The 27,052-nt window shown below is 36.7% G+C and overlaps 3 protein-coding genes across 5 annotated transcripts; 2 read left to right on the top strand and 1 right to left on the bottom strand.

Annotated features, from left to right (window-relative positions):
• Positions 1-452: 452 nt before the first annotated feature.
• On the bottom strand, positions 453-4,093 carry Mrpl32 (mitochondrial ribosomal protein L32). Its single transcript, XM_015490252.2, has 3 exons — positions 3,925-4,093; positions 1,679-1,851; positions 453-999 (listed from the first exon to the last, which is right to left on the bottom strand). Exons 1-3 carry the CDS (start codon positions 4,058-4,060, stop codon positions 745-747), a joined length of 564 nt encoding a protein of 187 aa, XP_015345738.1. The 5' UTR covers positions 4,061-4,093; the 3' UTR covers positions 453-744.
• A 111-nt stretch (positions 4,094-4,204) lies between these two features.
• On the top strand, positions 4,205-13,615 carry Psma2 (proteasome 20S subunit alpha 2). The gene is made up of 8 exons (XM_015490251.2): positions 4,205-4,332; positions 6,258-6,334; positions 7,125-7,257; positions 9,233-9,355; positions 10,382-10,463; positions 11,937-12,010; positions 13,193-13,250; positions 13,333-13,615. The coding sequence occupies exons 1-8, from the start codon at positions 4,259-4,261 to the stop codon at positions 13,447-13,449; spliced, it is 738 nt and encodes a 245-aa protein (XP_015345737.1). The 5' UTR covers positions 4,205-4,258; the 3' UTR covers positions 13,450-13,615.
• A 4,112-nt stretch (positions 13,616-17,727) lies between these two features.
• On the top strand, positions 17,728-20,996 carry CUNH7orf25 (chromosome unknown C7orf25 homolog). Of its 3 annotated transcripts, none has more exons than XM_048786492.1 (2): positions 17,728-18,307; positions 19,332-20,996. In XM_048786492.1, exons 1-2 carry the CDS (start codon positions 18,155-18,157, stop codon positions 20,619-20,621), a joined length of 1,443 nt encoding a protein of 480 aa, XP_048642449.1. In that variant the 5' UTR covers positions 17,728-18,154; the 3' UTR covers positions 20,622-20,996. The 3 variants fall into 3 exon arrangements, with proteins under 3 accessions (XP_048642449.1, XP_015345735.1, XP_048642450.1); XM_015490249.2 differs by having other exon boundaries at positions 18,227-18,397; XM_048786493.1 differs by having other exon boundaries at positions 18,234-18,321.
• The last annotated feature ends 6,056 nt before the right edge of the window (positions 20,997-27,052 follow it).

The following is a 27,052-nucleotide window of genomic DNA, read 5'->3' as shown; positions in this document are numbered from 1 at the left end:
ACAGGGCAGATACAGGAGTGGGAGAAGGAGAAAAAAATAAAAAAATGAATTTCAGGAAGTTAAAAAAGTTATTGCTATGAAGAGATAAAGATGATAAAGTGCACAATAAAAGGATATATTAGAAGTAAAATGCAGTCAACATCCTTCACACATTTTTTTGATGTATGAGAAATGTGCTCATCTCTTTACTAAAAATTCATTTCCCTAACTATGGAATTCAAATTTTGTGAGCCATCTAATGAATTTTGAATGTCTCTGATTTAATGTAAAATGTAAGGAATTATTTCTATCATCTAAACAAAACAAAATAGAACAAAACCTTTCTTATTGACACAACTATGACTTTAAAAAATAATACCCAGAGTTCAAATACCACCCTATTTCCATGTATTAGTGTTTATGCTTGTCTAAGAAAAACCACTGGCAAATAAAATGAGAAGCAAAACAGGTAATTCTTGCTATTAATTGTAAATTTTTTATTTTTGTGTGGAAATCTAATGTTTACTTAAAACCCCAAAGTATAATAGAAACAGATATATTAATCCATTGAGCCTTTCCATAAACATTTTAAGAGTTTACTCATGATATATTCTTTAAGTTAACTCACATAAAGCCAACTACTTATGAAGTATAACTTAAACTCTATTGATGATTTAATAACAAGCACAACATAAAAACCAAGACTCTTCCTCTGTTTCGGCATAAATGTTTTACTGTGAAGTTATCCTTTTAATATCTCTGGAGTCAATTCTGTGTGAACCAGGATGGCCGTTTCCTATCTCGTTCAATGATCCTCTTGCCTTGATCATTTTCTGATGGTGTCTCTCCTGAGTACAGCACAACAGTCTCCACTGTAGGAGCCTTAAAAGGCCCCCCTTCTTGCTTCCTTATCTGCTGTCTGATTTCTCGAGCCTCTTTGCACACCTTCTCATAGCAATAGCCACAAAGGACATGCTTCTGTTTCAGGTGACCACATTCAGGACAAATGTCTATATTGTTCTTTAAAACAAAAACATAATAAACAAAAACATATATAATACTTATATTTTAGAGATACTTACATCTTAGCTTTCTGAGAAGTGTTTGGGCTACATGAGTCATATACCATCTAGTTCAACCTCACTTTAATAGGGAAACTGAAAACAAGCAACACTGAATTTGAATCAATAGAAAATTTGGGGATATCAGGTTTACAAACTTTGCATCCGATACATTTTTACTTAAATACAGTAGTCATCTTCATATAAAAAGGTTCTCTATTCCCCAGCTTCAAATACTAAATATCCCATAATGAGTCCATCAACACAGTGGGGTGACCTATGTAGACAAACTAAGGAAAGATAAATTCACTTTCAGTTATCTTGTGGAAAACAAGATGACAAGATTATAACCCAATTTCCTCTGCTTTATTACTATGTGATTTGAATTTCTGTATAGAAATCATAGGTTTGGTGGATAGTCTATAATTTTTTTTGTATGTGAGCACTGATTAGTCCTTAATGTAAAATTCTCTGAACTTCTTCCCTGACTGCTTTAATATTTTGACTAGAGGACAGCACACTTACATAATGAGAATATTGTATTTCACTTAGGATGAATGATAGGCAGATCTGAGACTGTGAAGCTACTCAAGGACAGACTTGAGGAAAAGCACACCCACAAAAAATCAACACATTACCTTAACTTTAATAAGTTTGTGAGGGTTTCTTCTCCTACACCGGTTCACTTCAATGCTGCGTCTGTTTTTGGGAGCTGCCATCCAAAAGATGTTATCCAAAAAGCTGGAATTCTCCTTACTTCCACTGGAATCATTTGTAAATATGGCTGGACCCTGGACTGCTAATGCTGGTCCTATAAAATAAAACATGGAGATACAAAATCAGTTTCTAGCTCCTAAGAGACTATTTACAGATATCACTATCCTTGCTAATCAACTGTGATATGTTAACCAACACAAACATGTGTAGACATATTGATAGTTTAGAATGTTCAATAGAAATTTAACATGAAACCTGAGCTAGTAAAATATATAGAATTAAAGCTAATAAAGAAAGGATAACTTAAAGAACACAAATAGAAATTTATTTTAATGAAAACTGCTGAAGTGAGTTAAGAGAAATTACATCAAGAGTTTCTCATCTCATGTAGTATAGAACTCAGGAATTTAGTAGTAAACATGAATAAAAGAATGACAGGTGCCTAACTTCAAAAAAAAAAAAAAAAAAGAAGAAGAAACAAAATCACTCAATTGTCCACATTTTACTTGGTGGGCAGTTAAGTAATTAATTGATGTACACGTAGATCTGATTAAAATTGACTAAATGCACTTCTGACCTGCACTGGGATAACTGTGTACTAGCCTCTTAAAATTAGTTCATTTATCAAATCACATGGTAAGCTCCTCAAATCTCTAAGTTCTTCAATAATATTTAATCTTGACTCCTGTCTGATCACTATGGAAAAGACAGCTCACCATTTCTTTGTATATTTTTATTTATGTGACTATCAATGTCTCATTTTTGTTTTTCTAAATTGCTTATAAAAATCAAAGAGATTCCTTTACTCCTTCTTGGCTATTCTTGAGACTTACAATACTACTTTTGTTTTTTAAGAACTCTTAAAAGTACATAAAACTCTCTACATTTAACAACTGATATTCTTTTTCAATAGATCTAAAAGTATCGCTAAGCATGGCCCAGTGGTTAATAACGCAGAATCTGGACTGTCTGTGGGACGCTGAGATTTTTCTAAGTCTATTTCTTCAGTTGAAAAGTGGTGCAAATTTATGGGATTGTTGAGAAGCTTATCCCAGGAAGTGGTTGGTGAAAATGTACTTAGCCCAGTGTTTGGTATATTGTAGTACATATTTTCTTGGTCTGTATCTGTTTAGATTGCCTAGGTATTATCACTTTGGGGATATTTAGTAAATATCAAAGCAATAACAGCTTTAACATCCAAAATATTTTCAATTAAAACTCGTTCCTCAACGAATACAAGGAATCAGAATTAATCTGCACAGAGCTCAAACACCACAGAGAAGAACAAGTTGCATCCTGTGGACAATGGAACTGAAAGAAAAGACAATTGGGATCCGCAGTGGCCAGCCATAGTGCCAACTGAGAACTGCGTAAGTATACGCACAGGACAACTCTAAACTCCTGGACAAATGAGACTTAACTGAACTCTAGCACCACTTCTGGCAACATAAGGTCATGTCCCTGGGATGACCTCAGCTCTCCTTAAAGTTTAAGCCTGAGAAAGTTTCACGCTGACAGGAAACTTTATTTTTGGTCTAGCCAATACACACCTGAATAGGCACCTGAATTCCTTATCTTACAGGATCTACTAAAAAGGAATTACAATTGTAAAGACATATCACTTTCACCTCCAAAGCGTCTCTCTCAAGAACCCAAGGCCATTCCTTTGGAATATAATCAATGATCAAGAAGGCTTCTGTCTCTCAGTCTCTTATGTGCGAACAGAACTCTACTAATCCCACTTACAATGACCAACCCCTCGCTCCATTTCACTTCTCTTACTCTTCCGACTCACTTGCCTCCATTCTCCTTTTAAAACGCCCGTTTCACCTCTGTAAATTGGAATGAAACTCAGTTCTTTCTTCCTTCAGAAATTACTCGAAAGCATCTGCTTTCAGCATTTAAAAAAAATTCGGCTGTGCTAATCCTTAACAAGCTAAGGCGCTTGGGTAACAATCTACATACGAATGGACAAGCACAGAAACTTTATTTATTTGCTCGATGCGCACAAATAGCTGCTATGGTTTCCAGACTAAAGTAAGGAACCAAGTCCCCCTATGAGCCTCCGGGAATGAGAAAGGCCAAGGACAAAAACCAGGAACTGTGTCTACCAAGCAGCCGGGGTCTCCTCATTGATCCACTTCCTACGGAGCCTTTCTTTACCTACCCCACGGAGGAGCTGGATACCCTGGCCAGCTCTTTTGAAGTTTTCGATGCAGAAGCTCCCAGCAGTTTCGGAGCAGCCCCGGTGCAGAGGGCCACGGAGGAACCACAACCAAGAGCATGCCAGACGCCATCTTCATTGCGGGAAAACGGAACTCACTGGGCTGCTGGATCCTGCCCCTATGAATGTGCGCAAAGACCCAGAGTCGGGCAAATCTACCTTATAGAACTACAACTCCCAGAATGCCCCTGAGGTGGCTCTGACTCTGCTCCAATCAGAGAAAGAGAAGGAAAGGAAGAGGGCGGGGAAATGGAAAGAAATCGACCGCCGTGCGCATATGCGCGAGTGTGCTTTGGTTCTCCGGGTAAAGATGGCGGAGCGCGGTTACAGCTTTTCGCTGACTACATTCAGGTATTGAATGGACCCCAGGGTCCTGCATGTAGCAAAGGTTGCAGGAGACTACCCGACCCCACTTTATTTGTAGTGGCCTGTGCCTTAGAATTTCCGGAGGGTCCAATGGGAAGTGGAGTTGGAAATGCAGCTTTGCAAAGTCATTTGCCGGGCCGGCTGGGGAACGGGAAAGCCTCGAAAGTCATGGTTCCGGCAGGCCTTAGGAGCCCATTTGGGGGACCTGGGAACAACTGGAGGTTGCGGAACCGGGAAGCTGCTAGGCAGGAATTCACTTTCGCCTTGAATACAAGAAAAGGAGGAGTTAGCTTGCTCCTGGTGACCCGTTCAGAATTCAGAATTTCCTTCTTGACCAAAGTAGGCCCCATGCAGGAGTGCCTGAAACTCGGAATCTCCACCAAAAATGTGGGGTTGCATTTTTTTTTTAAAGAAGCTCGGCTTTACCATTAGGCCGGAGTCTTGGTTACAGTTTGGCCCTAGTGTCTTGAAACTTATGCTTTCGGTTTCTTCCGTGTCCCAATTAGAAGCGTAAGGACTGAAAAATGAAAGCGCTGATGTTTCTATAAAACAGTTAGGTTGTTGTGGGCCCCAAAATAACTAGGCTACGATATATGTTTTGGTCTTTTTGGTTTTGTACGGAGGAATGCTTAAAGAGTTTGGTTTTTCTGTTATAAAACAGGGAATTAAAGTAATATTCTCAAAATACAGTTGAGGTGAAACATCGTACCCAATGTAAGAAAACCATCACTGAAGAATTTTAAAAATGACCAGGGAAGGATTCTAGTTTGACCATTTTCTTAAGGATCAGTAATGTCCCATTTAGTTGTCCTGTCTGACTACTGAAGGCACAGAGGATCTAACTTGTTGAATTCTTTCTGTGTTGGTGCAACTTAATCCTCCACTGCTTTACCTACCACCTGAAATGAATGTTATCTCACCATGTTACTGAAGAGCTATCCACACTTGGACAAATTAACTTGTCCAAGGTCATTATTGAGTAATTAAGTGGACATACACTTTTTATTGCATGTTGTCTTACTAAAATTAAAAAAAAAAAAATGCCTTCCTCTTGGCAGTTTTCAGTATGTCAAGGTGCAATAGTGTTTTGGCAAACTTTGAATGAAATTAGTTTAATTAAAGGGTTTTGTTATATACCTTGACAGAGACTAAAATGTGCGAGGTAACCACTGTTCACTTATGTGAATATAACACACAAGATTCTTTATCTCTAAGGATAATTTTGGTGGAGCTGAGGCACAAAACAACCATATTTCATCAGGGACTGAATTTTTTTTTTTTTTTTTTTTTTTTTNATTATATGGAGAATACTTCGTTGTGAATGATACTTATCTAGGTCTTGCATGTTAATGCCTGTCCTATTTTTTTAAAAAAAAAAAAAAAAAAAAAGAAGAAGAAGAAGAAAAGAAAAGAAACCATAGAAAATACATGCTCTTTGGTTTTTAACAGACACATACATTTTCTTGATTATGTTACCATTCAGAATTTGCTTATTGCTAATTCATGCCAGAAACTTTTATAGGCATTATTTCGTTTAATCATTGCAATAACACTTTAAAAAGAGAACTGCTATGTACTATTAACCTCCATTTTACAGGTGGGAAAACAAAAAGCTTAAGTAACTTGTCTAAAATCACAAGGATGGTAAGTGGTGAAAAGAGACAATAGTAATGCTGTTATTCCAAGTACAAATACGAACCAACCAAAGGAAGTAGAATTTGTGATTCACCATGAGTATCTTCAAAATCATCTTGAAAATTACTAAACAGCTTCATATAGATAATCAAAGGCCAACCGTTGCTTAGGTTTTGATTAATGGGATTTGAGTTGTACATCTGCACTCAAGATGTTTCTACAAAAAACATTTGAAAATAATATGAACTTAGCAAATACCTGTGTTTCCTTTTAAGCCCATCTGGTAAACTTGTCCAGATTGAATATGCTTTGGCTGCTGTAGCTGGAGGAGCCCCTTCAGTGGGAATTAAAGGTAATTAAGTGCTTTATTCACTTTAGGTACTTGTTAATAGCTTTCCTGATGGAAGGTTTAGTAATTAGTTTATAAGTAAATAGCTGTGACAGTATAATTTTTAAATTCTTTTTGTTAACTTAGAATACTTTGAAGTTTAAAGAAAATAGTAATAAAGACTAATGAGGTGATTAAAATTTCTTTTTAAAGTAAATGTAGAACCTTTACCTATTAGTTGTGATAACCTACATGTAGTCTTTCCCATTCAGAAAATGGGATACGTTGTTCCCATTCAGAAAATCGAGTATTGTTTTGTTTTTCCACTGATTGTGTTGCTGCTCTCTTGCAGTTTTTGTCATATAACTTAGGATTTCCTAAGTTCATTATAAAACATAATTTAAAGATAATGTGATTGTTTCATATCTTAGTACTCTTAAAGAAGAAGTCTTGATGTTATAAGAACAGGGACAAAGTTATCCAAAATATGGTGTATTTTAAAACATGTAAATTCTCAGATATCCTATGGTACTTTAAGAGAAGTTGTGTTGTGTAGTGCCTTTAGTTTGGGGGACTCCCCCTCCCCCCAAGTGCATTTTAAATGACCAGTGAGGGAAAAATTGATTTACCATTTTTTAGGTGACTTTAGTACAGAATTTAAAACAGGAATCTAGAAGAAGAGGTTTCATAAATTAGAGGAAATAACAAAGTAGTTTGGGTTTAATCCACCAATAATTAGAAAATGATTGAAATAGAGGTTTAAAATGATTAAATATATAGGTCTTTATTTATTTATTTATTTATTTATTTAAAGCTGCAAATGGTGTGGTATTAGCAACTGAGAAGAAACAGAAATCCATTCTGTATGATGAACGAAGTGTACACAAAGTGGAACCAATTACCAAACATATAGGTTTGGTCTATAGTGGAATGGGTCCAGATTACAGGTACTTTATATTATTTATAGTTCTCTCTACCATCTCATGAATTGATTGTAAACTATACATTGAGGAAAAAAGTCAATGGATGTTCCTTTAATCTTTCAACTCTTTGTGTTTTGTTTAGCAACTTCAGCCTCATTAATAGCTTAATTTAGTTTGTCTATATACATTACTTTAAGGAGATTAACTCAGTTTCCCTCCATTTTGAAAGAGGAGATAGACATAGTACTTAGTCCTCTGTCTCTGTGTAGTGGATACCTTGATTCCTTCTGATCACTATCCTTCATCTGTCCTCCAAGGACTGGACATAAAGGGCTTCAGTGTTCCCTAATGCACTATTTATTTATTTTATTCATACCAGAATTGAAGTCATGCAACCACTGAGCCATCTCCTCAGCCCTATATTGTATTTTATTTAAAGACAGGGTCTCACTGAGTTGCTTAGCACCTTGCTTTTTTGCTGAGGCTGGGTTCGAACTCTACAATCCTCCTATCTCAGTCTCCTGAGCTGCTGGGATTACAGGCTTGTGCCATTGCGCCTGGCCCTAATGCACTTTTTAAATTTATATATATATCAAAAGAACTAGAACCATAAGTATTGCAAGCACTTTCGCCAGCAGGGGAATTAAATGACTTTGTAGCTTTTTTTTTTTTTTGGTTTATTTTGTTTTGGGTGCTAGGGATAAACTTGGAGCCTCACATGTTTTGGCAAGTGCTCTTTCACTGCTCTACCCCTCTCCCTAATGCAATTTAAAAATGATTAAAACAGTATATGTTATAGTAAACCATATTTTAAAAAGTATCAGATGGCAAAAGAAAGCATCATAAAACTTCATTATATTTATGGTTCTTGTCAAAGGGACAGAATTCTTAAAGGCCACTGAAAGTTGTTCAGTATGACAGCCTTCTGGGATCCAGAAGCTCAAAGACACATTCCCTTTGTATTTCATGGGAAAAGAGAGTATTGCTATTATATCAGGTTACCAACAAATAGAAAGCTTTTTATTCATGATTTTGTAGAATAAGATAAATAGAGCCAAAATTTTACTTTAAGGAGTCAGGAAAAACAGCAAGATCACTGAAATGTAATCAGCTTTCACTATAGTGGATCTTGATACCATTGTATAGAAGGGAGACTGCAGTGTGCCACCACCAATAGAATAAACTTAAATGAGCATGAGCATCATACAAATACGTACAGGTAATGTACATATTTCAGATCAGTAGTATACGAGCAGGTACTATTATTTTGATAATATACTATTTATCTTAATATATTTGATTATTATGTCATATTCTTAGTATCTTGACATTTTTTATATTTTAAGTTAAAATAGTTTGAGTTAAAATAGTTTCTTACTGTTTCTTAATCTCTGAAGGTTACTTGAAAGTGTAGACAGGGAGATTTAGGCAGTCTGCAGAAAAGACTGGTGCAGAGTAAGAAAAAAATGCTCTAAATTGTGTGTCTCTATGTTCACCCAAATTGTGTGTGTGTGTATGTTCATGTATGCATATGTGTGTGTTGGCTGGGGTGAAATCTAAAAAGACAGGGTGGCTGCTCTCAGGATAGGGGGCCATTCTTGAAGACTGTCTCCTATTGCTTGGCTCCTCTATGATGCTTTGATATTTTTTCCTAAATTAACTGGAATCTGATTTAAAAGTAAGACCGGCTCTGAGCTGGTAGCTATTATTAAAGCATACCTATAATCCTAGCTACTTGGGAAGCTTGAGACAGAATGTTTGCAAATTTGAGGTCAGCTTCAGCAACTAGGTGAGACCTTGTTTCAAAATAAAAATAAAAGGGGCTAGGGATGAGTGGTACAGCACTCCTGGGTTCAATCCCCAGTGCCCCCCTATACATACAAAAAGAGATACATATTAAACTTGTGTTGTAGGTATATGCCTAGAGAAGGGTAATGGGTCTTTTTGAGTAGTAGAGCATCCTAATTTTAATTAAATCTTATTTCTTCCTTCTTTGTAGAGTGCTTGTGCATAGAGCTCGAAAACTTGCTCAGCAGTATTATCTTGTTTACCAAGAACCTATTCCCACAGCTCAGCTGGTACAGAGAGTAGCTTCTGTGATGCAAGAATACACCCAGTCAGGGTAAGTTGATTTTATTATTCAAAATGAGTTATGAATTACAAGGAAAAAAGTCATTTTAAAAGAGGAGATATATAAATAGAGATTTGCTCTCCCTGTATTTGCCTAAAAATGGAGGAAATCACTAAGATTATTTCTGATCTTAACTGTACTGAAAATGATTTCTTAAGGAAAAATGTGAACGCAACAGCAGAAAGTAGCTTTTAGATACCCAAAGACCTTTGGCTGGTTACTAATTAAAACATTTATGGGCAATGATTAGTATTTCTACATTTGTCTTCCCAGTGATAAACAATTATTAATGGTAATGAAAGTAATAGCTGTTGGATACATTTTATTCATTTTAATCCCGATGTTTTTAGGTTTGGGTGTGAATGAGAGTATATAGGTAGTTGTTGAAATGTAAACTCAATGGAAAAAAGAAGTTTATTTAGTTCACAGTTCTGGAGGTTCAGTAACATGCTGTTGGCATCAGCTTCTGAAGATGTTCTTCTGGCATGTAGCATTACACGGCCAGAGGGAGCCCTTGCAAGATAGGTCATGTGTTGAGAGAGGAAGCAAGACTATGTGAAGGAGCTAAACTTGCTGAATTGTAACTATCCACTCTTGTGGGAACTAGTCTATTCCTGTAATACCTAACCAATAGGCATTAATCCTTTCTGAGGATGGTGCCCCATGACCTAATTTCCTTCTACTAGGTTCCACCTCTTAAAGATCCACCACCTCTCATTCCATTACATTGGGAATCAAACTTCTATACATGAACTTGGAAATAAACCCTACCCAAACTAGGGTAAGGTGTTACTCCATTAATCCAAACTTAAATTTAATTATTGCTTCTCACTTCCATAAAGAGAATTATTTTGAATTGATTCATTTACAAAGACTTTAAATATTTTCTAAGGAACTTCTAAGTCTAATTCAGTTTATTTGATAATTTGCTTTTCTTGAGAGTATTGATAAATTTTCACTTGAGGGTGATTTTTAACACCATGAACATACCAAATAATTTTCATTTGCTTTCTGCAGTGGTGTTCGTCCATTTGGAGTTTCTTTACTTATTTGTGGATGGAATGAGGGACGACCATATTTATTTCAGTCAGATCCATCAGTAAGTATCATTAGATGTATTTGAGGGATTTGTTAAAGTACTCTTTTAATATCTAATAAAAGAAGCCATGAAGATTTTGAAATTTAGCAATATTTTCTCTTTTTTATTTGGAGTTTAGAAAGTACAAGGTGTGTATTAGTTTGCACATTTAAAATTCTGGTAACCTGGCCTTTTGCCAAGGAAGCTACCAGTTATAACTTTTCCCTCTTTTTCTGTCTGTTCATTAACATTGCATACTTGAGTAACTTGTTGAAATAGTTGTTATCAAACCTCATTAAATCTATAGAATTCTGTTACTTAGGAAAATGTTGCAATTAAACATATGAATCTGGAGAAATATTATCTTTGCTAGCAGGTTAATCTTGGAACTGATTTTTGAGTGTCACTCTTACCAGCAAAAATATTAATTTAATTCAGTGTTTTGCAAAGTGAATGTAACCAATATTTTGGGCAAGTTGTCTGCTCTAAAACAGAAGACTGGTATCTAGAATAGAAAGCATTCCTAAGTACCATTCCATATCATTCCATTTGTCATAAGAAAAAGTTTAAGATTAGGGACTAAATTTTCATTGTTAATGGTAGGTAATTACAAGTTCACTCAATGCTAACCTTATTTATAAACTTAAAAGGCAAAAAAAATTATATATATATATATATATGATGGTTACTTAAATCAGAAAAGGAAGTATTGGGGGAATTTTGGCATTGTTTTTACCTCATCCCTGGGCTTCTGAAGCTAAATGACAATTTCTTTTACTTCACTTTCCAGTGGGTAGCAGAAGCTCCCATCTCTGGAACTGTATGCATTTTTCTTGCTCTGTTATCTAAAAGGCAATTGTTTAAATTGTTTTAATATGTTTGATATATCTTTCTTGGTATTTTTTACTATGTGCATATGTTTTTCAACAGATGATGTCATGCTATTTATGATATTGCTGCTGCTTTCATTTCACTTCAAATTACAAAATATCAAAACCTTTGAATATTTTTTTAATGAAAAGCTACCTCTTTAATTTATTCACTAATGGGTGATGAGTTGATCACCAATTTCCAGAGTTATGTGATAGATTTTAAGTCCCTTCAATCCAGTAAGCTAAACTGTTACTCTTAATTACTTGTTAACCCCAGTTTTCTTTAACTTTTTTTTTAATAGAATTTATGTATAGTACACTGCATCATCAACAATTCTCATCATTAGTTTGTTGAGTTTTGATATATATACATTTCAGAGGAAACTATCACCACAGACAAGATACCAACTTTTTCCTTAACTTCCAAGTTGTTTCATGCCTCTTTATCATCTATCCCTCTGACCTTTTTAAAAGATAATCTATTTGTGACATTTTCATTCCATTCCAATAAGTATTCTATGACCTTAGAAATTGAGACCAGTTACAGAGTTTAAAAGCAAATGTTAAAATAATACAGTTGTATTAATTTTTAAAAATGTGTCTCTTTTCCCTTTATGATTAGGGAGCTTACTTTGCCTGGAAGGCCACAGCCATGGGAAAGAACTATGTAAATGGGAAAACATTCCTTGAGAAAAGGTAGGCTCACAATAACTGGATTCAGCAGCGAATTGACTTTATAGTTTTCAGCACACTTTATTATCATGGACCTAAATAAATTTGTGGTACTACTCTGTATTTGAACCTAGTTACAGATAGAAGAAACAGAAAACTTCTCAACATCCTATCTTCCTAGCTTTCAGAATAAGTGGTATATTAATTTCTTAAGGACACCTTTTTCACATTCATGTTTTTCTCTTAAATAATTTTTTTTTTACTTCATTTTCCCTGTTATTAAAAAAAATTGTGCTAAGGAGGAGAAAAATGTTTAAATGATTTAATAGCAGGTGTATATTATGATGACAGAAACATTGTGAAATCAAGAAATTGTGATAACCAAACACCTGCTGTTGAGTAGATTTGTGTTCTTGATGAGGAGTGGAACACTGTATAAAAGTCCGCTCTCATTGCAGAGCACCACAAATTGCTTTCACTTATTCCCAGTAGTATTCCAGACTCAGCATTGTTATAGTCCTCAAAAATGTTTGACCTTTGGAACAGAAAGCTTTTGTAATTGACTTGAACAGATGACCCTTTTTAGTACATATTTAACATATTAATATTAGGGTTATTAAAGACATTAGACTTTCACTTAAATGGTAAACTTAATCTTGGAGTCTTAAAGCACTTTGCTTAAACTTTTACTTATTGAGTCCAAACATTTCACATGTCATAACATGTTATAGTTTATAAAAACAAACAAAATTTTAGCAAAGGTCTGATTTTTCTGCTTTATTTTGTAATTAAGTTTTATTAAAGTATTTATACTTAAGAAATTTCCTAAAACTTTTAGGATTATACTTTTTCCAATGTTTGGGAATTGAGCACCAAATGATGATAAATTTCTTATTTGGGGACAGCTATCAATGAAGTTATTAGAGGAATTAATGCATTATTTAGTATTTTTAAGAGTGTTAGATTTTTTAAAAAAAATCTTGGGGCTGGGGTTGTGGCTCAGTGGTAGAGTGCTTTCTTAGCATATGTGAGGCATTGGGTTCCATCCTTAGTACCACATATCAATAAATAAAATAAAGGTCCATTGACAACTAAAAAAGTATATAAAAAAAAAACTTATGCTGTTGTTGTCATTGTATTTGAATTGATATGAAGACTATAAATAGTGCCATAAAGTCATTTTTTTTTTTTTTTAATTTTCTTTAGATATAATGAAGATTTGGAACTGGAAGATGCCATTCATACAGCCATCTTAACCCTAAAGGTTAGTCTACTATCTGCTAACTGGATTTATGAGGATTTTATAATTAATTGGAAAACTGATTATTTCACCTTCTTCTCAATAGGAAAGTTTTGAAGGGCAAATGACAGAAGATAACATTGAAGTTGGAATCTGCAATGAAGCTGGATTTAGGCGGCTTACTCCAACTGAAGTTAAGGATTACTTGGCTGCCATAGCGTAATGATGAAGTGACTGAACAATCCAGAATTTCAGATAATCTATCTACTTAAACATGTTTAAAGAATGTTTTGTTTTGCAGACTTTTTGCATACTTATTTCTACATGGTTTAATGGACTGCTGTTTTTAAAAATGACACTTATAAATCATAATAAACTGTTAAATTCAACTTGCAGCTTTTTAGGAGTTAGTAAAATTTTAACACAGCTATTTCCTGCTTTTTATCATAGCTGATTTCTAGAAACTACATTGCAAAGCAGAATGATGAAATCACTCTTCAATTTTGGCGTACTTTTGGTTAAGTCAAATCTTGTTGCCCCATTTACCCCAGGATGCTGCCTATTTCTTAAAGTAAAGTGCTAATTTTGGGAAACACTGCTTTTAGAGCTGGGAGAATATGCAGCCTTTCATGGACTCATGAGACAAGATATGAAGCATAGGTGTTAGGCACCAGTAAGTGTGTATCAGTGAGGTTCTTGAGTGCCCTGTGTGAATGTATTGGAGCTATGAAGAGGGGTCAGATAGGTCTCCTGTGGAAGATATGTCAAGTAAATAAACGACAATTTGCTGGTTCCTGTTGGTTTCTCTATCACAAGTAGGTAAGCATATTTAGAAGGAACCCTAGGTGGTATTAGGCTTGTGTTTTGTTTTTTACTTTTGGATAGGAAAAATGTTGTCTGCCTTATTCACAGCAAAGAGTTTATGAACATTGTTAGTCTTACTAACTCGAAGAGATAATAGGCAAATAAATGTAGTTCAAAAGATTTTGAGTAAGATTTAGCTAAGTTTAGGGGAAAAGTTTAGCTTTAGCCTTGCCTTGGAGCAATTTTGACAGGAGTCTCAGTTCTACTATTTGCCATCACCTTAACTCCATATATTATGAGTAGTGGAAATGTTTTAAGAGATAGTAGATGACACATTGATCTCCTGTTTTAAGATGTTTGTAATGAAGCTTCATCTGATAATCTCTTCTTATGGGCTGTTGGTATATTGTGTCTCCAGCACACTAGAAAGTGAATGTGTAGTAGTAGAAAAGAATGGACCTTGAAATAGGTCTCAGCTTATCCACTTATAGGCTAAGTGACTTGTACAAGTTAATTATCTCAGGCACTCGTTAAAGGACTTAATTTGATAATGCAAGTGAAAGGCCTGGCATTGTTAATGGTTAAATACGGTGCTTTTTAATTTGCTTAGACCCTCTGTAATGTCCAGTATTAAAAAACTAGAGGAATGCCAAAGTTCTACAAATGAAAGAAGGGAAGAGATGGTACTGAATTTAAGACAAGGAAAATGCATGTAGATTCTTATTGGGTGCTAACAGTGCATTCTATAGAATAAAGGAGGAAAATTTAACTGAATTATATTCGATCGAGGGGCAATTTTCTGCCTCCTGTCCCCATTCACTTCAAAGCCCACTTTCAACTGAAGCTGCCCATAACTCCAGTCTCTTTGTTCAGCATTTATTCTTTTTCAGTGGCCTTAAAATTAAGCTGATCCTTTTTGTCCCAATTCTTGGGAAGCTCAATTCTTTAATGTAGCAACCCATTACATCCCTAAACATTCCCAAATCTTTGAATCATGCCTAGCCTGTGGATTCTAGCTTCTTTTAGTCTATTTAAGCATTATAATACTCCTAAATGTTCTTAACCCCTCCCTCCTCTTGGTTCAATTCTATCTTAAAAATGTTTGTCTCCACTCTGCCCTGTCCTTTCCTCTTTCCCAGTTCCTACTGAACCACGAATTTAAATTTGCAAAACAGTGATTAGCAGAGAAACATTGAAATGTTCAAAATTCATGTAAATGGTAGTATGAAGGGGTTGAAAAGGAAAGGGGAGTAAGAAAAAACTATTATAGTCTTTATAATTATTGAATGCCAATACATTGGGAATCAGGTATTTAGGAAACATCAAAGGAATTTTCATCTATTACTCAATTATTTTCATAGTATAAAACTCCCCGCTCTCAGTACTTAAGCTCACCTCTTTGCAAAGGCTTCATATATGCTAAGCAGTCTCTCTATCATTGAGCTATTTGTTTAGCCTATTACCTTCATCTCTTTATCAAGTGCCCCCTTACCTTGTAGGAAAGCTCTCTCAGACCCTAATTGTAAAGAAGAGCAAACTGATATTCACTGAATTGCCCAAGAACATGAAATAGTTAATAGGTCCCTTGGATTAGGATCCTGATTTCCTGAAAACCGGTCTAATGGTCTTATACTAATGTCATGTTGCCTCACAGGGGTTCTCTTCCTTCCACCTATATTGCTTATAGAACAAGTAACATCTGGCTACCAAGTGATAATTTCCGGAGCATGTGAATATTTTTAAAAAGTTAGGTAACCCACTTCATCAGAGGCCATGCACCTCAAGTTTCATCCCCTGAAAGCCAGGACTTTTGTAGGTACTTGCCTCCCTGTTTCAAAAAAAAATGGATGATATAGCCTTATATGGTTCCCAATATTTAACTACTGTCAGTTCAGATAAGAATATAGACCTCTGTACAAAAGTTCCCCTCCAGTTCCCTACTCCCTGACTCAACAGAAAAGACTTTTCTTTTTAGGACTATATAAGTATACTGTGATTATATTTTCTAAATAAATTCTCTGAAGGGGAATTTTTTTCTTTGTTTACTTTGATATCTGTGCAGCCATCTAGTTTTTGCTGTATTTCCCCAGCAGAACTTAGAAAACCCTCTGAATACTGTTTTCCTCATGGTCAGATGAAAGGTAATTTGTAATATTCTCTCCCACACACTTCCCAGAAGCTCCTCTCTTGGAGATGTCAGTCCTCAGGAACCAATGCCAGCTAGTTGCTTGTTTGAAACCATTCTCTCTCACTTGGCTGGGTTTAAAGATTCTAGGTTAGAAATAAATTATCTCCACATTTTGAAAGCAGTCCTCCCTTCTGAATTCCAGTGTTGCTGATGGAATCCTACTGTTTTTGTATACGTGATGCCAAATGGTTTGTTTATAACATTTTCCCTCTGCAGCTCTTAGGATTCTTTCTTTTATCTACAGTGTTCTGAAATTTCACAATGGTTTATTTGCCTTAGTGTTTTTTTTTTTTTTTTTAACATTCACTGTATTAAGTATTTTAACAGACCCTATCACTGTAAAAACAAAAGAAAATCACTTAAAAGAAACTTTTAAAACTTTCCTTTTCTTTGTTGCCACTTTAGTTCTAAAAACATTTTTGAATACTGGACTCACTTTTTGCCCTGTTTTTCATTTCTCCTTTTCTGCTTTCTAGATTTTTTCCTCCACTTTTGGTGTTTTTCAAATTTGGGATATTCATTTTACATTTGAGGAATAATTTCTTATGCTCTGCTATCTCCCCTTCTTAAAAAAATAACTATTCTCATTTCGAAGCAAATATCTTTTATTTGAAGATGCTAATTATAAAATATTTTTTAAAGCCCTTTTGTCTGCTTTCTTTTTCCTTCAAATTCCAAACAAAACGATTTTTTAAAGTGCTGTGTTTGAAGCCTGAATCTATCTTCTGGGAGATGTTCATTGATTTTTCTTGGGTCTTTGCTTAATTTCTCCAGAGACATAGGGTTTTGAGGGAAAGGTGGAGTAACTATGAAAGGGTTGCCAGTATTCCTGAGGGAACAGAAAAGGAGCCAATGGCACCATTCAGTAAGAAAACTTTCAGTCTTCATTCCTAATGGCACCTGTTACAATCTTTTGTTGGGCCTTAAGTCTGAAACCTATCTTCAGCATCTCTAGCTTTCTGCCTGGGAAGAATGAGGAATGGCTGGGCCTCACTGGTTGGAAGAGAGGACTTATACAAAGTTAAGCACACTTCCATTTTTAATTCAGTCTCAGCTCCTCTCTACCTTTTGGGCACCTAAAGTTCCAAAGCCCTACTGGGGTTCTTTGTGAAGCACTTGCCCATTAGGGTCTGCAGGCAGCCTCCTCCATCTGCAGAGAGGCTTCCTGGATTTAGGTAACCTCTTGTGGCTCACTTATCTAAAAACTACAACTATCTCTTTAGGGTAAGATGACTGAATAAATAATATGTGTAAAATATTTAGAACACTGCCTGTCATACAGTAAGCACAAATACGTTATTGCTTCTATCTTCTAAAAATGTGTTATTGGTATTTCTTGTCTGCAGCCATCCCCTCTCTCTTCTTTGTCTTTGTGGGTTTATTCCCTTTTACTTTCGTCATTTAACCCATTTTTTCCCCTATCGTCCCAGATGTGGAACATCTGTAAAAAATTGAATAACAAATTCATGACTTATGATAACTTTGAAATAATATTTGACTATTATGCTCACAGTGGAAAACTTGGGGCTTAAAGGGTTAAATTGAGCTTGGAGAAGAAACAGGGTACATGGGATTAGTTATGACTGGAAATCTTTAATATTTAGTTTTACTTTGTCGAATATAATCTGAGTGATTTTGAATACTTGTCTAAATATCCCAGCCTCTCAGAAGCCGCCCAGTCATTTGCCCTCCAGTATGTCTATAATACTTTCTGGGGCGAGCTCAGGATGGTGTGATATGTGTCTTTTGATAAGCCTCTCTGGTGTTTTTCTCTATTAAAACGAGCCAGAAAAACACTTGAGATCCCAGTGGGATGAGTGCCACGCACTCAGTGGAATGAATTACCACCTCGGTGCTGTCCTCTGGTGGCCTGATGAGTGCGTCGGGGCGCCTCTTCCCTTAGGGCTAAGGGTAGAAGCCAGCGCCCTCAATAAACATGGCTGCCGCGCTAGCGTCGGCCACGCTCGAGAGGCCGCGCTGCCGCCTGGGAATCGTGGCTTCGGCATCACCCGGCCCGGAACCACGTGACGCGGGAGGCGCGGGAGGCAGCGAAGCTCTCGCAGGCAGAGCGGCCTCGGCGTTGAGTGAGGTGGGGGCTGCAGGGTGAGCTTTCCCTGCGGGTCCCGGTCTCAGCGTGCCCGCTCCCGCCTGCTCGCGCTCGCAGTCCTGGGCGCTGCTGGTGAGGAGCCCGGGAGGGAGGAGGGACGGGAGGAAGGGAACGGGACTCGGCTTCTGAGGCCATCGGGGGCTGGGCTGGGCCGTCCTGGGAGAGGGGCACGATGCGTCCACCATACCTGGCCTCTAAGCCCTGGCGCCTGCAGGGGCCTGTTTGAGCCTGGACCGTGCCCGGCGGGACCCATCTGCGTAGATGGACGCGCTGGGCCCAGGGGCCAAAGCCCACCCGGAAGGCCCTGCGGACCTTGGCCCACCTGGCCGCCGGCGGGTTCTTGGAGTTCGGTTATCTGTGGGCTTTTCCTTACTGAGGAGTGGGAGGCAAATTGGTGGTCGCTCTAGGTCTTTCAAAGTATTCTGCTTTGACAACAAATGCAGACGTGGGGCAGTCTTGATTCCTTGACGTAAGTACCCTGTGTCCCAGGGGGACTTCAGAGGTAGCTGGTTAAAGTACACAAACTCCTGAAGGAGGAAAAAATGAGAGAGGCTAATTGGCCAGTTTAGGAGTGAAACACTTGCTTTGAACAGTTGGTTAGCCAGGTAGTCTGTATGGATTTTTTATTTTAAGTATTTTATCTGGGCGTTTTGAATCATGTATGAAAATTTCTCAGCAACAGAACAATAAGTCTGGTGATAAGAGATAAGGAGATGTTATACAGTACATAGACTCCTGCATTTAATCCTAACGTTGGATATGCTGCGAACTCCATGACGTTCTGAGGAAATGAAAGTCTAAAGTGTATGAGAATCCAACACCCAGATAAGGAAGAGTTCGGAAGTATAGCTTTCCTTAGTTACTATCAAAGAACTCACTCCAGAACACACATACAGAAGCCCAGGTTCATAGACTCAGTCTCCAAAAGCTTTGCTAGATTGAAGTTTTTAATCCTTATAATTTTGGGGGACTATTCAAATTTGCCTTGTTTGTTGTCTTTTCATAGGAAAGGAAGAATGCTGTCAGCATGTCTGCACACTCCATGCTCTGTGAACGAATCGCCATAGCCAAGGAACTGATTAAGAGAGCAGAATCACTTTCTAGATCAAGAAAAGGTGGTATAGAAGGTGGTGCAAAGCTGTGCAGCAAATTGAAAGCAGAATTAAAATTCTTACAGAAAGTAGAAGCTGGGAAAGTAGCTATTAAAGAATCCCATTTGCAAAGCACAAATCTAACACATCTGAGAGCCATTGTGGAATCAGCAGAAAACCTGGAAGAAGTTGTTAGTGTTCTCCATGTCTTTGGTTACACAGATACCTTGGGAGAAAAGCAGACCCTTGTAGTGGATGTAGTTGCAAATGGTGGTCATACTTGGGTGAAAGCCATTGGCCGAAAGGCTGAAGCACTGCACAATATCTGGCTGGGCAGGGGCCAGTATGGGGACAAAAGCATCATTGAACAGGCTGAAGACTTCCTCCAGGCCAGTCATCAGCAGCCAGTGCAGTATAGCAACCCTCACATCATCTTTGCATTTTACAACAGTGTCTCCAGCCCCATGGCAGAGAAGCTGAAAGAAATGGGCATATCTGTGAGAGGAGACATAGTAGCAGTCAACTCTCTGTTAGATCACCCTGAGGAGCTCCAGCTAAGTAAGAGTGAATCGGATGACGAGGGCCCAGAACTTTTGCAGGTGACCAGAGTAGACCGGGAAAATATACTAGCAAGTGTTGCATTTCCAACAGAGATTAAGGTCGATGTGTGTAAAAGAGTAAATCTGGACATTACTACTTTAATCACGTATGTATCCGCCCTCAGCTATGGAGGCTGCCGCTTTATCTTCAAAGAAAAAGTGCTCACAGAACAAGCAGAGCAAGAGAGGAAAGAGCAGGTTCTACCTCAGCTGGAGGCGTTTATGAAGGACAAGGAATTGTTTGCTTGTGAATCTGCTGTCAAGGATTTTCAGTCTATTCTAGATACTTTAGGAGGACCTGGGGAGAGAGAGAGGGCTACTATGCTAATTAAGCGAATTAATGTGGTGCCAGACCAGCCTTCTGAGCGTGCCTTGAGACTAGTGGCCAGTTCAAAAATTAATAGCCGTTCATTAACAATTTTTGGGACAGGAGACACCCTAAAAGCCATCACAATGACTGCCAACAGTGGTTTTGTTAGAGCTGCAAACAACCAAGGTGTTAAGTTTAGTGTGTTTATCCATCAGCCTAGAGCACTTACTGAAAGTAAAGAGGCTCTGGCCACCCCCTTACCAAACAACTACACAAATGTTGACAGTGATCAATAATGGTATCCTTTAAATATTGTCATTGAAATAAGTTATTTATACCAAAGGCTGGGTCTTCTCATCTAGATTGCAGTGGAGGGAGGTCTGTAGTAAAAAGAATACTTAGAACTCAAACCAGTAAAAAATTTTTGTGTGTCTCATCTGTATTTAAAGTATATTATTGCCTAAAGTAGAAAAAGCACAAGAAACAACCTTATTTATCAAACTGTCTACATTATAGTAATTAAGACAGATCCACCTATATAAAGCTTTTAGCTGTCTCGTAATACTTTTGTTTAATTCAGTAGGGCTGCAGCTTCCCTACTGGTAATCACATTTCATGGAATATGGCCACACTGCATCTTGCATTCATTAAATATCTGGAGAAAACTCTGATGCTTGGTTTTCATTGTATTGGTTTATCGGTTGATGTGGGTTGAGACTGGGACCTAATGGTTTATAATTAATTTCAGATTCAAGTTAGTGACCATTATTTATAGAAGGAAAATTATTTGATATGTGTCAGGCACAGCTTGGAGGGCATGTTTACAAAGAGTACATAGCAGAGAAGCAATGGAAATAAAGTGAAGTCTGATCATACAAGTGCCATTATCTATAGACACATCTTTCTAAAAAGAATGCCAGCAGATTTAACTATGATAAAAATAAACCTAGAACAATTAAGGTAAAATATTTAATTTGAATAAATTTGTAAAATGCATAAAATAATTTTTAAGATTTAGATTTTACTTTTAATTACAAAGAGCCCCATACTGTATGTATTTGAATTGTGAATACTGCTTTTCCTGTCCTGTTTGCAAGTGGCAAGTCACAACTGCATTAACTCACAAAATAATGACAGAAGAGAGACAAGGCCAGTTCCATGACACAAGTTGTAATTAAAACTACTCATGATCATATTGTACTCAGTACTTTATCAGTTTGCAATAAAGCAAAACAAATTAGCAAAGTAGATATATCACATTTTTTGAGACTTGAAGGTTAAATATTAACTAAATATTAATTAAATATTAACTAGCCAGTGTTAGAACTTAATTTTGTATAGACCCAGCCTGAACTCTTAATACTGTGCAAACTTCCCTATTTTGTGGGAAGAGAAACTCAGTTTCTAGCAGTAGTGCTGAGATGGAATTCCGTTACTGGGGTACAAGGACACTGAAATGAATACAGAATTAAGTAGATTGGGCAGTTCTCTGGGGATAGATTTATTTCTAAGTCAACATATTTCCTAGGGAAAAACTGATTGGGCTTCCAATTTAGTATAGTGTCTACTGTTAGAAATTGAATTTAGACTTTTTGAGCACATTAAATGCTAAAGTGCTTGGTACATTATTGTTTGGTATGCAAATATGAATAATTATCCTGTTCTAAGGAATTCTTAGTCTGAAAGGAGGCAAACAACTGAAATGTGATTAATGTGTTAAATTATGTTTAAAATACAGAGTAGGGGAATAATTCATGCTGTGGAGTCAGAGAGGAAGTGACTTGAGGATTTCAGGTGTGAGATTTTATGAAGTATGTAAACAAGAAAGTGCTCAAAAGTACAAGGAATAGGATTGGAAAATAATGGAAGTATGAATGTGAGGGACTATTCAGGGACTAGGCTCAACTGGACAGTTTGTAAAATGAAATGAAGCTAAGAAAAGCTTTAAATTTTCTAAAGAATGACATTAGGGAGCTATTGGTAATTTTTTAAAAAGAGTGGTTTGTGATAAAATCAGATCTCTTAAGAAAACAACAAAAACCTGTAAAGGGATTTGTGGAAGAATGAGACTAATAATTATGGCCAGGCCAGACAAGGTGTATGCCTGTAACTAGTAACTCAGGAGGGTGAGGCAGGAGAATTGCAAGTTCAAAGGCAGCCTCAGCAACTTAGCAGTGTTCTGAGCAACTTAGTGAGAACTTGTCTCAAAATACAAAGGGCTGGGAATGTGGCTTAGTTGTTAAGTGCTTCTGGGTTCAATCCCTGGTACTACAAAAAAAAAAGAAAAGAATTATAGCCAGAGTGGGAAGGATGGAATGTAATATCACTGGTATATGTTGAATTTGTTCAAGGAAGAAATGATGTAGGTGTTATTAATGTCATTTAATAAGCATTTATTGAGTGCCTGTTCTGTGTCAGCCACAATAGGAAGGGCTAGACATATAAAAGACTTGCTTTCAAAAAAGTAGATCTCATCCTGTCAGTATGAATCAATTCCTAAGAACCTGGAATCTTTGCCAACTAGACAGCCACAGCACTCCTTGGAAAAACTTTTCAGTAGTGGCCATAGCTGTGGCCCTGTCCAAGACTTGACCTTTTTCTAGGCTTTCAGTTATTACAGTTTCTAATAATAATAATAATAATAATAATAATAATAATATAGTTTCTAAAATATATTTTTAAAACATAGATTAGACAGGGCTGTAGCTCAGTGGTATATAATAATGTAATTAATAGATATGGACATTAAGTAATGGGCACTGGATCTTGGGATGCAAGAAATAGTGTCTTTAGAAACTGCACATGCTTGACCTATACTGTACCCCAAGACCTATACTGTACCCCAGAGGCCTACTCCAGCTGACCAAAAGGATCAATTCATAAAGGTAAAAAATATGGAATTAAAAAGAGGGACATTATAAAGAGCATGTCCAGTTAAATACTAGTTTTTTGTCAATTAAAGGAATTATGTAGTTGTAAAACAAAGCAAATGTCAAAAAAATTGTGAAGAGTGAAGACATATGAACTGTAATTATAATGACTGGGAATTGGAAGTGTAGAGGAAAGTAAGCATGTTAATATTTTAGAAAGAAGTCAACAATAACTTTAAAATTTTTCCATTAAAAAAGTAGAATGACATACTTTTGGGTATTAAACAAGAAGGTAACTGTTGTATAAATTAAACCAAGCTGAGTAAATTCCAAATGAGGGGGTAAGAATGGAGAATAAATGTAGTCCATGAAGGAAAAAATAAAAAGTATTCACAAGGATGCATAAAAACCAGTATAAAATGAAAGAGTTACAAAATAAAGACGGACATAAAACCAATTTGAATAAGTTAATTGTAGGGAAATAGTCTGTCTACACTATTTTGATAAATTTGAAGATCTCATTGGAGCACGATTTTTATAGGAAATGTGAATTAGAATTGAAATAGAAAAATAAGCAATAATGATTGAAAAAATGTTAAACTAGTAAAGCATTTTCCTCCAAAAAGTTCATTACATACGATTTTTCTTACTTTTAAATATTAGATAATCCTCTTGCTCTTAAAAATATGGAGCACACACCATAAATGGAGTTAAAATATTTAGCATGATCAGATGTGGTGTTCTGTTTATTCTGCCTCCCCCTTCTCAAGATGAGAATGTTGGCCTGCTCCTGTTTGAGAACTGGAACCTGTGAGGCAGACCTTAATTTAGGTTAATAATAGGCTGGTTGTCTCAGGGCATCACTGTATTGGAAATGTTTTCAAACTCATTTTACAGAATATGAGCATAATACTGATACCAAAACCTGACAATATAGCATGAAATGGAAGGTGGAATAAAATTTCAATGTAAGAATGTACACACAACATCTAGATAATATATATTGCAGATATAATGGATTCCAGGCAGAGAATACCTCACCCTATAGGAATTTTGTTCCCAGGAGGAAATAGGGCAGAATGGAGTCTCCAACTTTAATAGTGGGCTAATCCTACTAGTTGGGGATTAGCCTTCATGATGGAGTAGAATCAGAGGCAAAAGGCCTGCTTGAAGTAAAGAGGTAACCCTGAGGCCCCTCTATAAAACCAGAACCTGTCATGGTCTGCAGCCCCCACAGTAGAGGATCTTGTAAACTATCATGTGATAGCACAAAGAAGTTTGATTCTAGTGGTTCTGAGTGGGAAAATAAAGTCTGAGAGAAACCAAAGTCTGTCCTGTGTTCTGCAACGGAGTTCAGGTATTAAAACATCATGGGAAAGACCTAGGGGTATGAAATTTTTATAAAAATTGGACCCAGGCAAGTACTATCCCTCAGATACCTGACAGAAACATTCATAGCGTTAGTCTGAACCCATGCTTCACAAATGACAATAGAATGAGAAAGCTTTGATTGGATGAGTTTACAGTGAGAAGTAAAAGCAAGAGAGGAAGGCTACCATTAACAGAGATTTCAATGTAAGAATGTACACACAACATTACCAAAAAGAAGCCTTAGTTTTTCAGGAACATAAAAGCAAGATATATATGTAGGCAATACAGAGGAAATATGTAACAAATTCATAAAATCTATATAATAGCCAAATATAAAGAGTATAGGTCTTTGACGTGGTCCCTATCTACATTCTGGAAAAAAACAAAAAGTATTCAAAGTGATAGATGAAAGCTAATACCACTTGCAACAAAGCATTATTGCATGCTGTTTAATTGGAGGCTGTAGTTCATTTCTGCAGTTAGTGTTTCCCAATACTGAACTCCTGAATTAGGCAGATATGAGGCATTGGGTTCAATCCTCAGCACCGCAAAATTTTTAAAAAGTATTTTTTAAAAAAGTAGATTAGACAAAGCTGAAAAATAAATTGAAATGGAAATAGATCTTAGTAAATTTCTAGGAATTCAGTAGCGATGGAAAATGTAAGAGAGAGACTAAGACAGAGTTAAAATAAGAGGGTCAACAAAGGTCCTGGCATACGGTAAGGACTGACATCCTGTGCCTGCCTGTGCCATCAAGGCACAAACCCTGACACTTTGTTTTCCCAGTCGTGCATTTAGCTAGGGATAGCCAGGTTCCTTGCCACACAGACACAAGGAGAAATCCATTGATACTGCCAACCACTTCACTGAGGCCTGATTTGACCTTGGTTCATGACCCTGTGCACTAACATGTTATGGTAATGAGAGAAAGGCCAAGAGCATCTTTAGTACAGACACATACTTTCCCCAATTTATATAAGCCACTGTGCTTAGCTTTTTGGTTGCATGTAGTTGAAGACGTTTCTAACTAATATTTAAGGGTATTTGTTCCAAAAAGAGGGACAAAGCATAATAGAAGAGAGGCAATGAATACATTTTTCAAACACACAGAAAACAGAATAGAATATAAGCACCCGAGTACCTATCACCTACATTTTAAAAAAATGTTATTTTGTCTTATTTGTTTTATCTAGGGTTTTTTAAAGTAAAATTATTCTCAAGTATGTTGTAGACATTATGACCATTGACTTATACATCCCTCAGTGTTCAGCTCTAAAAAGAACATTTTTTCTACAAAGCCATGATTTCATATTAGCACATCTAACAAAATTAGTCATAATTCTGCACATCCTTTTATATCCTCTCATCTGTGCTCAAATGTCAGAAGATTTGTGTAACCAGGATGCAATCAAGCGCCAGGCATTGCATCTGAGTTTATTGTTTCTTATCTATTTAAATCTGAAGCATTTTTTCATGTCTTTTTGAAGACATCAGAATAGTTGTTTTAGAGAATGTCCTATGTTCTTGACTTGCCCGATTGTTCTGTAATGATAAATTGTGTTCCCTGAAAGCTGCAGATGAGATTCTAAAGGCTGGGTTCAATTCCAGTTAGTTATTTGGGGCAAGAATATAGGTGATTCTGTGTTCCTCATTTTCATTATACCAGTGAGCAAGTAGTCTCTGCCTTTCCCACTGTTAAATACTGACTTGAATAAGGTAGTAAAAGCAAGAGCTGTCCATTATACAGTTATGATTTGCCCCTTGTGACTACTGAGTTGACTATGAAATAATACTTTGGGACCAGTGTCAATCAATATCAGTCTCCATGATCCTTTTGATAGGGAACAGACAGATATGAGTGATAGGAAAATGAGGTTAAAGGAATATTCTATAAAATGGACACACTCTACTGATCTCCACATGCTTTTTTTTCTAAGAAGCAACTTACCTGCAGCCCTACTTGGCTTAAGTGGATAGGATATGTCACATTCCTCAGTAAACTACCTGTTATTGGCAAGAGAACTTCAGGTTGCAAATGCTAAAATGCTGGTGATAAGAACACAAGTTACCTTGGGGATAGGGGGGCACTTTTGTGATCTTTTCATAGAGCAGATTCTGGAACTCATGGAGATAAAGATAATTCCCCTTAACAATAAAGTTTGTAAGAACAGGTTCTAATTAGAACTGGTCAGCATGGGCCAAAGTGACCTAGAGTGGTCATGGCAGCTGGGACTTGAAAGTCTGATGTCTGCTGTCAGTCAAAAGTCAAGAGGTGGACCTAGACAGGGCTTTCTGGAAACTTCTCTGGGACCTCCAATAAAACTGGAGGGCAGGAGAGGCCCTAATCTCTCCCATGTGAGAGAGTTCCCTTTCCTTTTCCTACTCCTAATAAAGTCATGCCTGTTATTCGGGAAACATGTCTGAAATTTTTCTGACTTGATTGCAAGAATCAGGGTCCCTGCTGCCTCAGTTTCCTAGAGGGCCCC

This window comes from Marmota marmota, unplaced genomic scaffold (genome assembly GCF_001458135.2).
Source record: "Marmota marmota marmota unplaced genomic scaffold, marMar, whole genome shotgun sequence".
Classification (NCBI taxonomy): domain Eukaryota; kingdom Metazoa; phylum Chordata; class Mammalia; order Rodentia; family Sciuridae; genus Marmota; species Marmota marmota.
The sequence above is the reverse complement of the archived record's forward strand: the minus strand, read 5'-3'. Positions and strand labels throughout refer to the sequence as shown.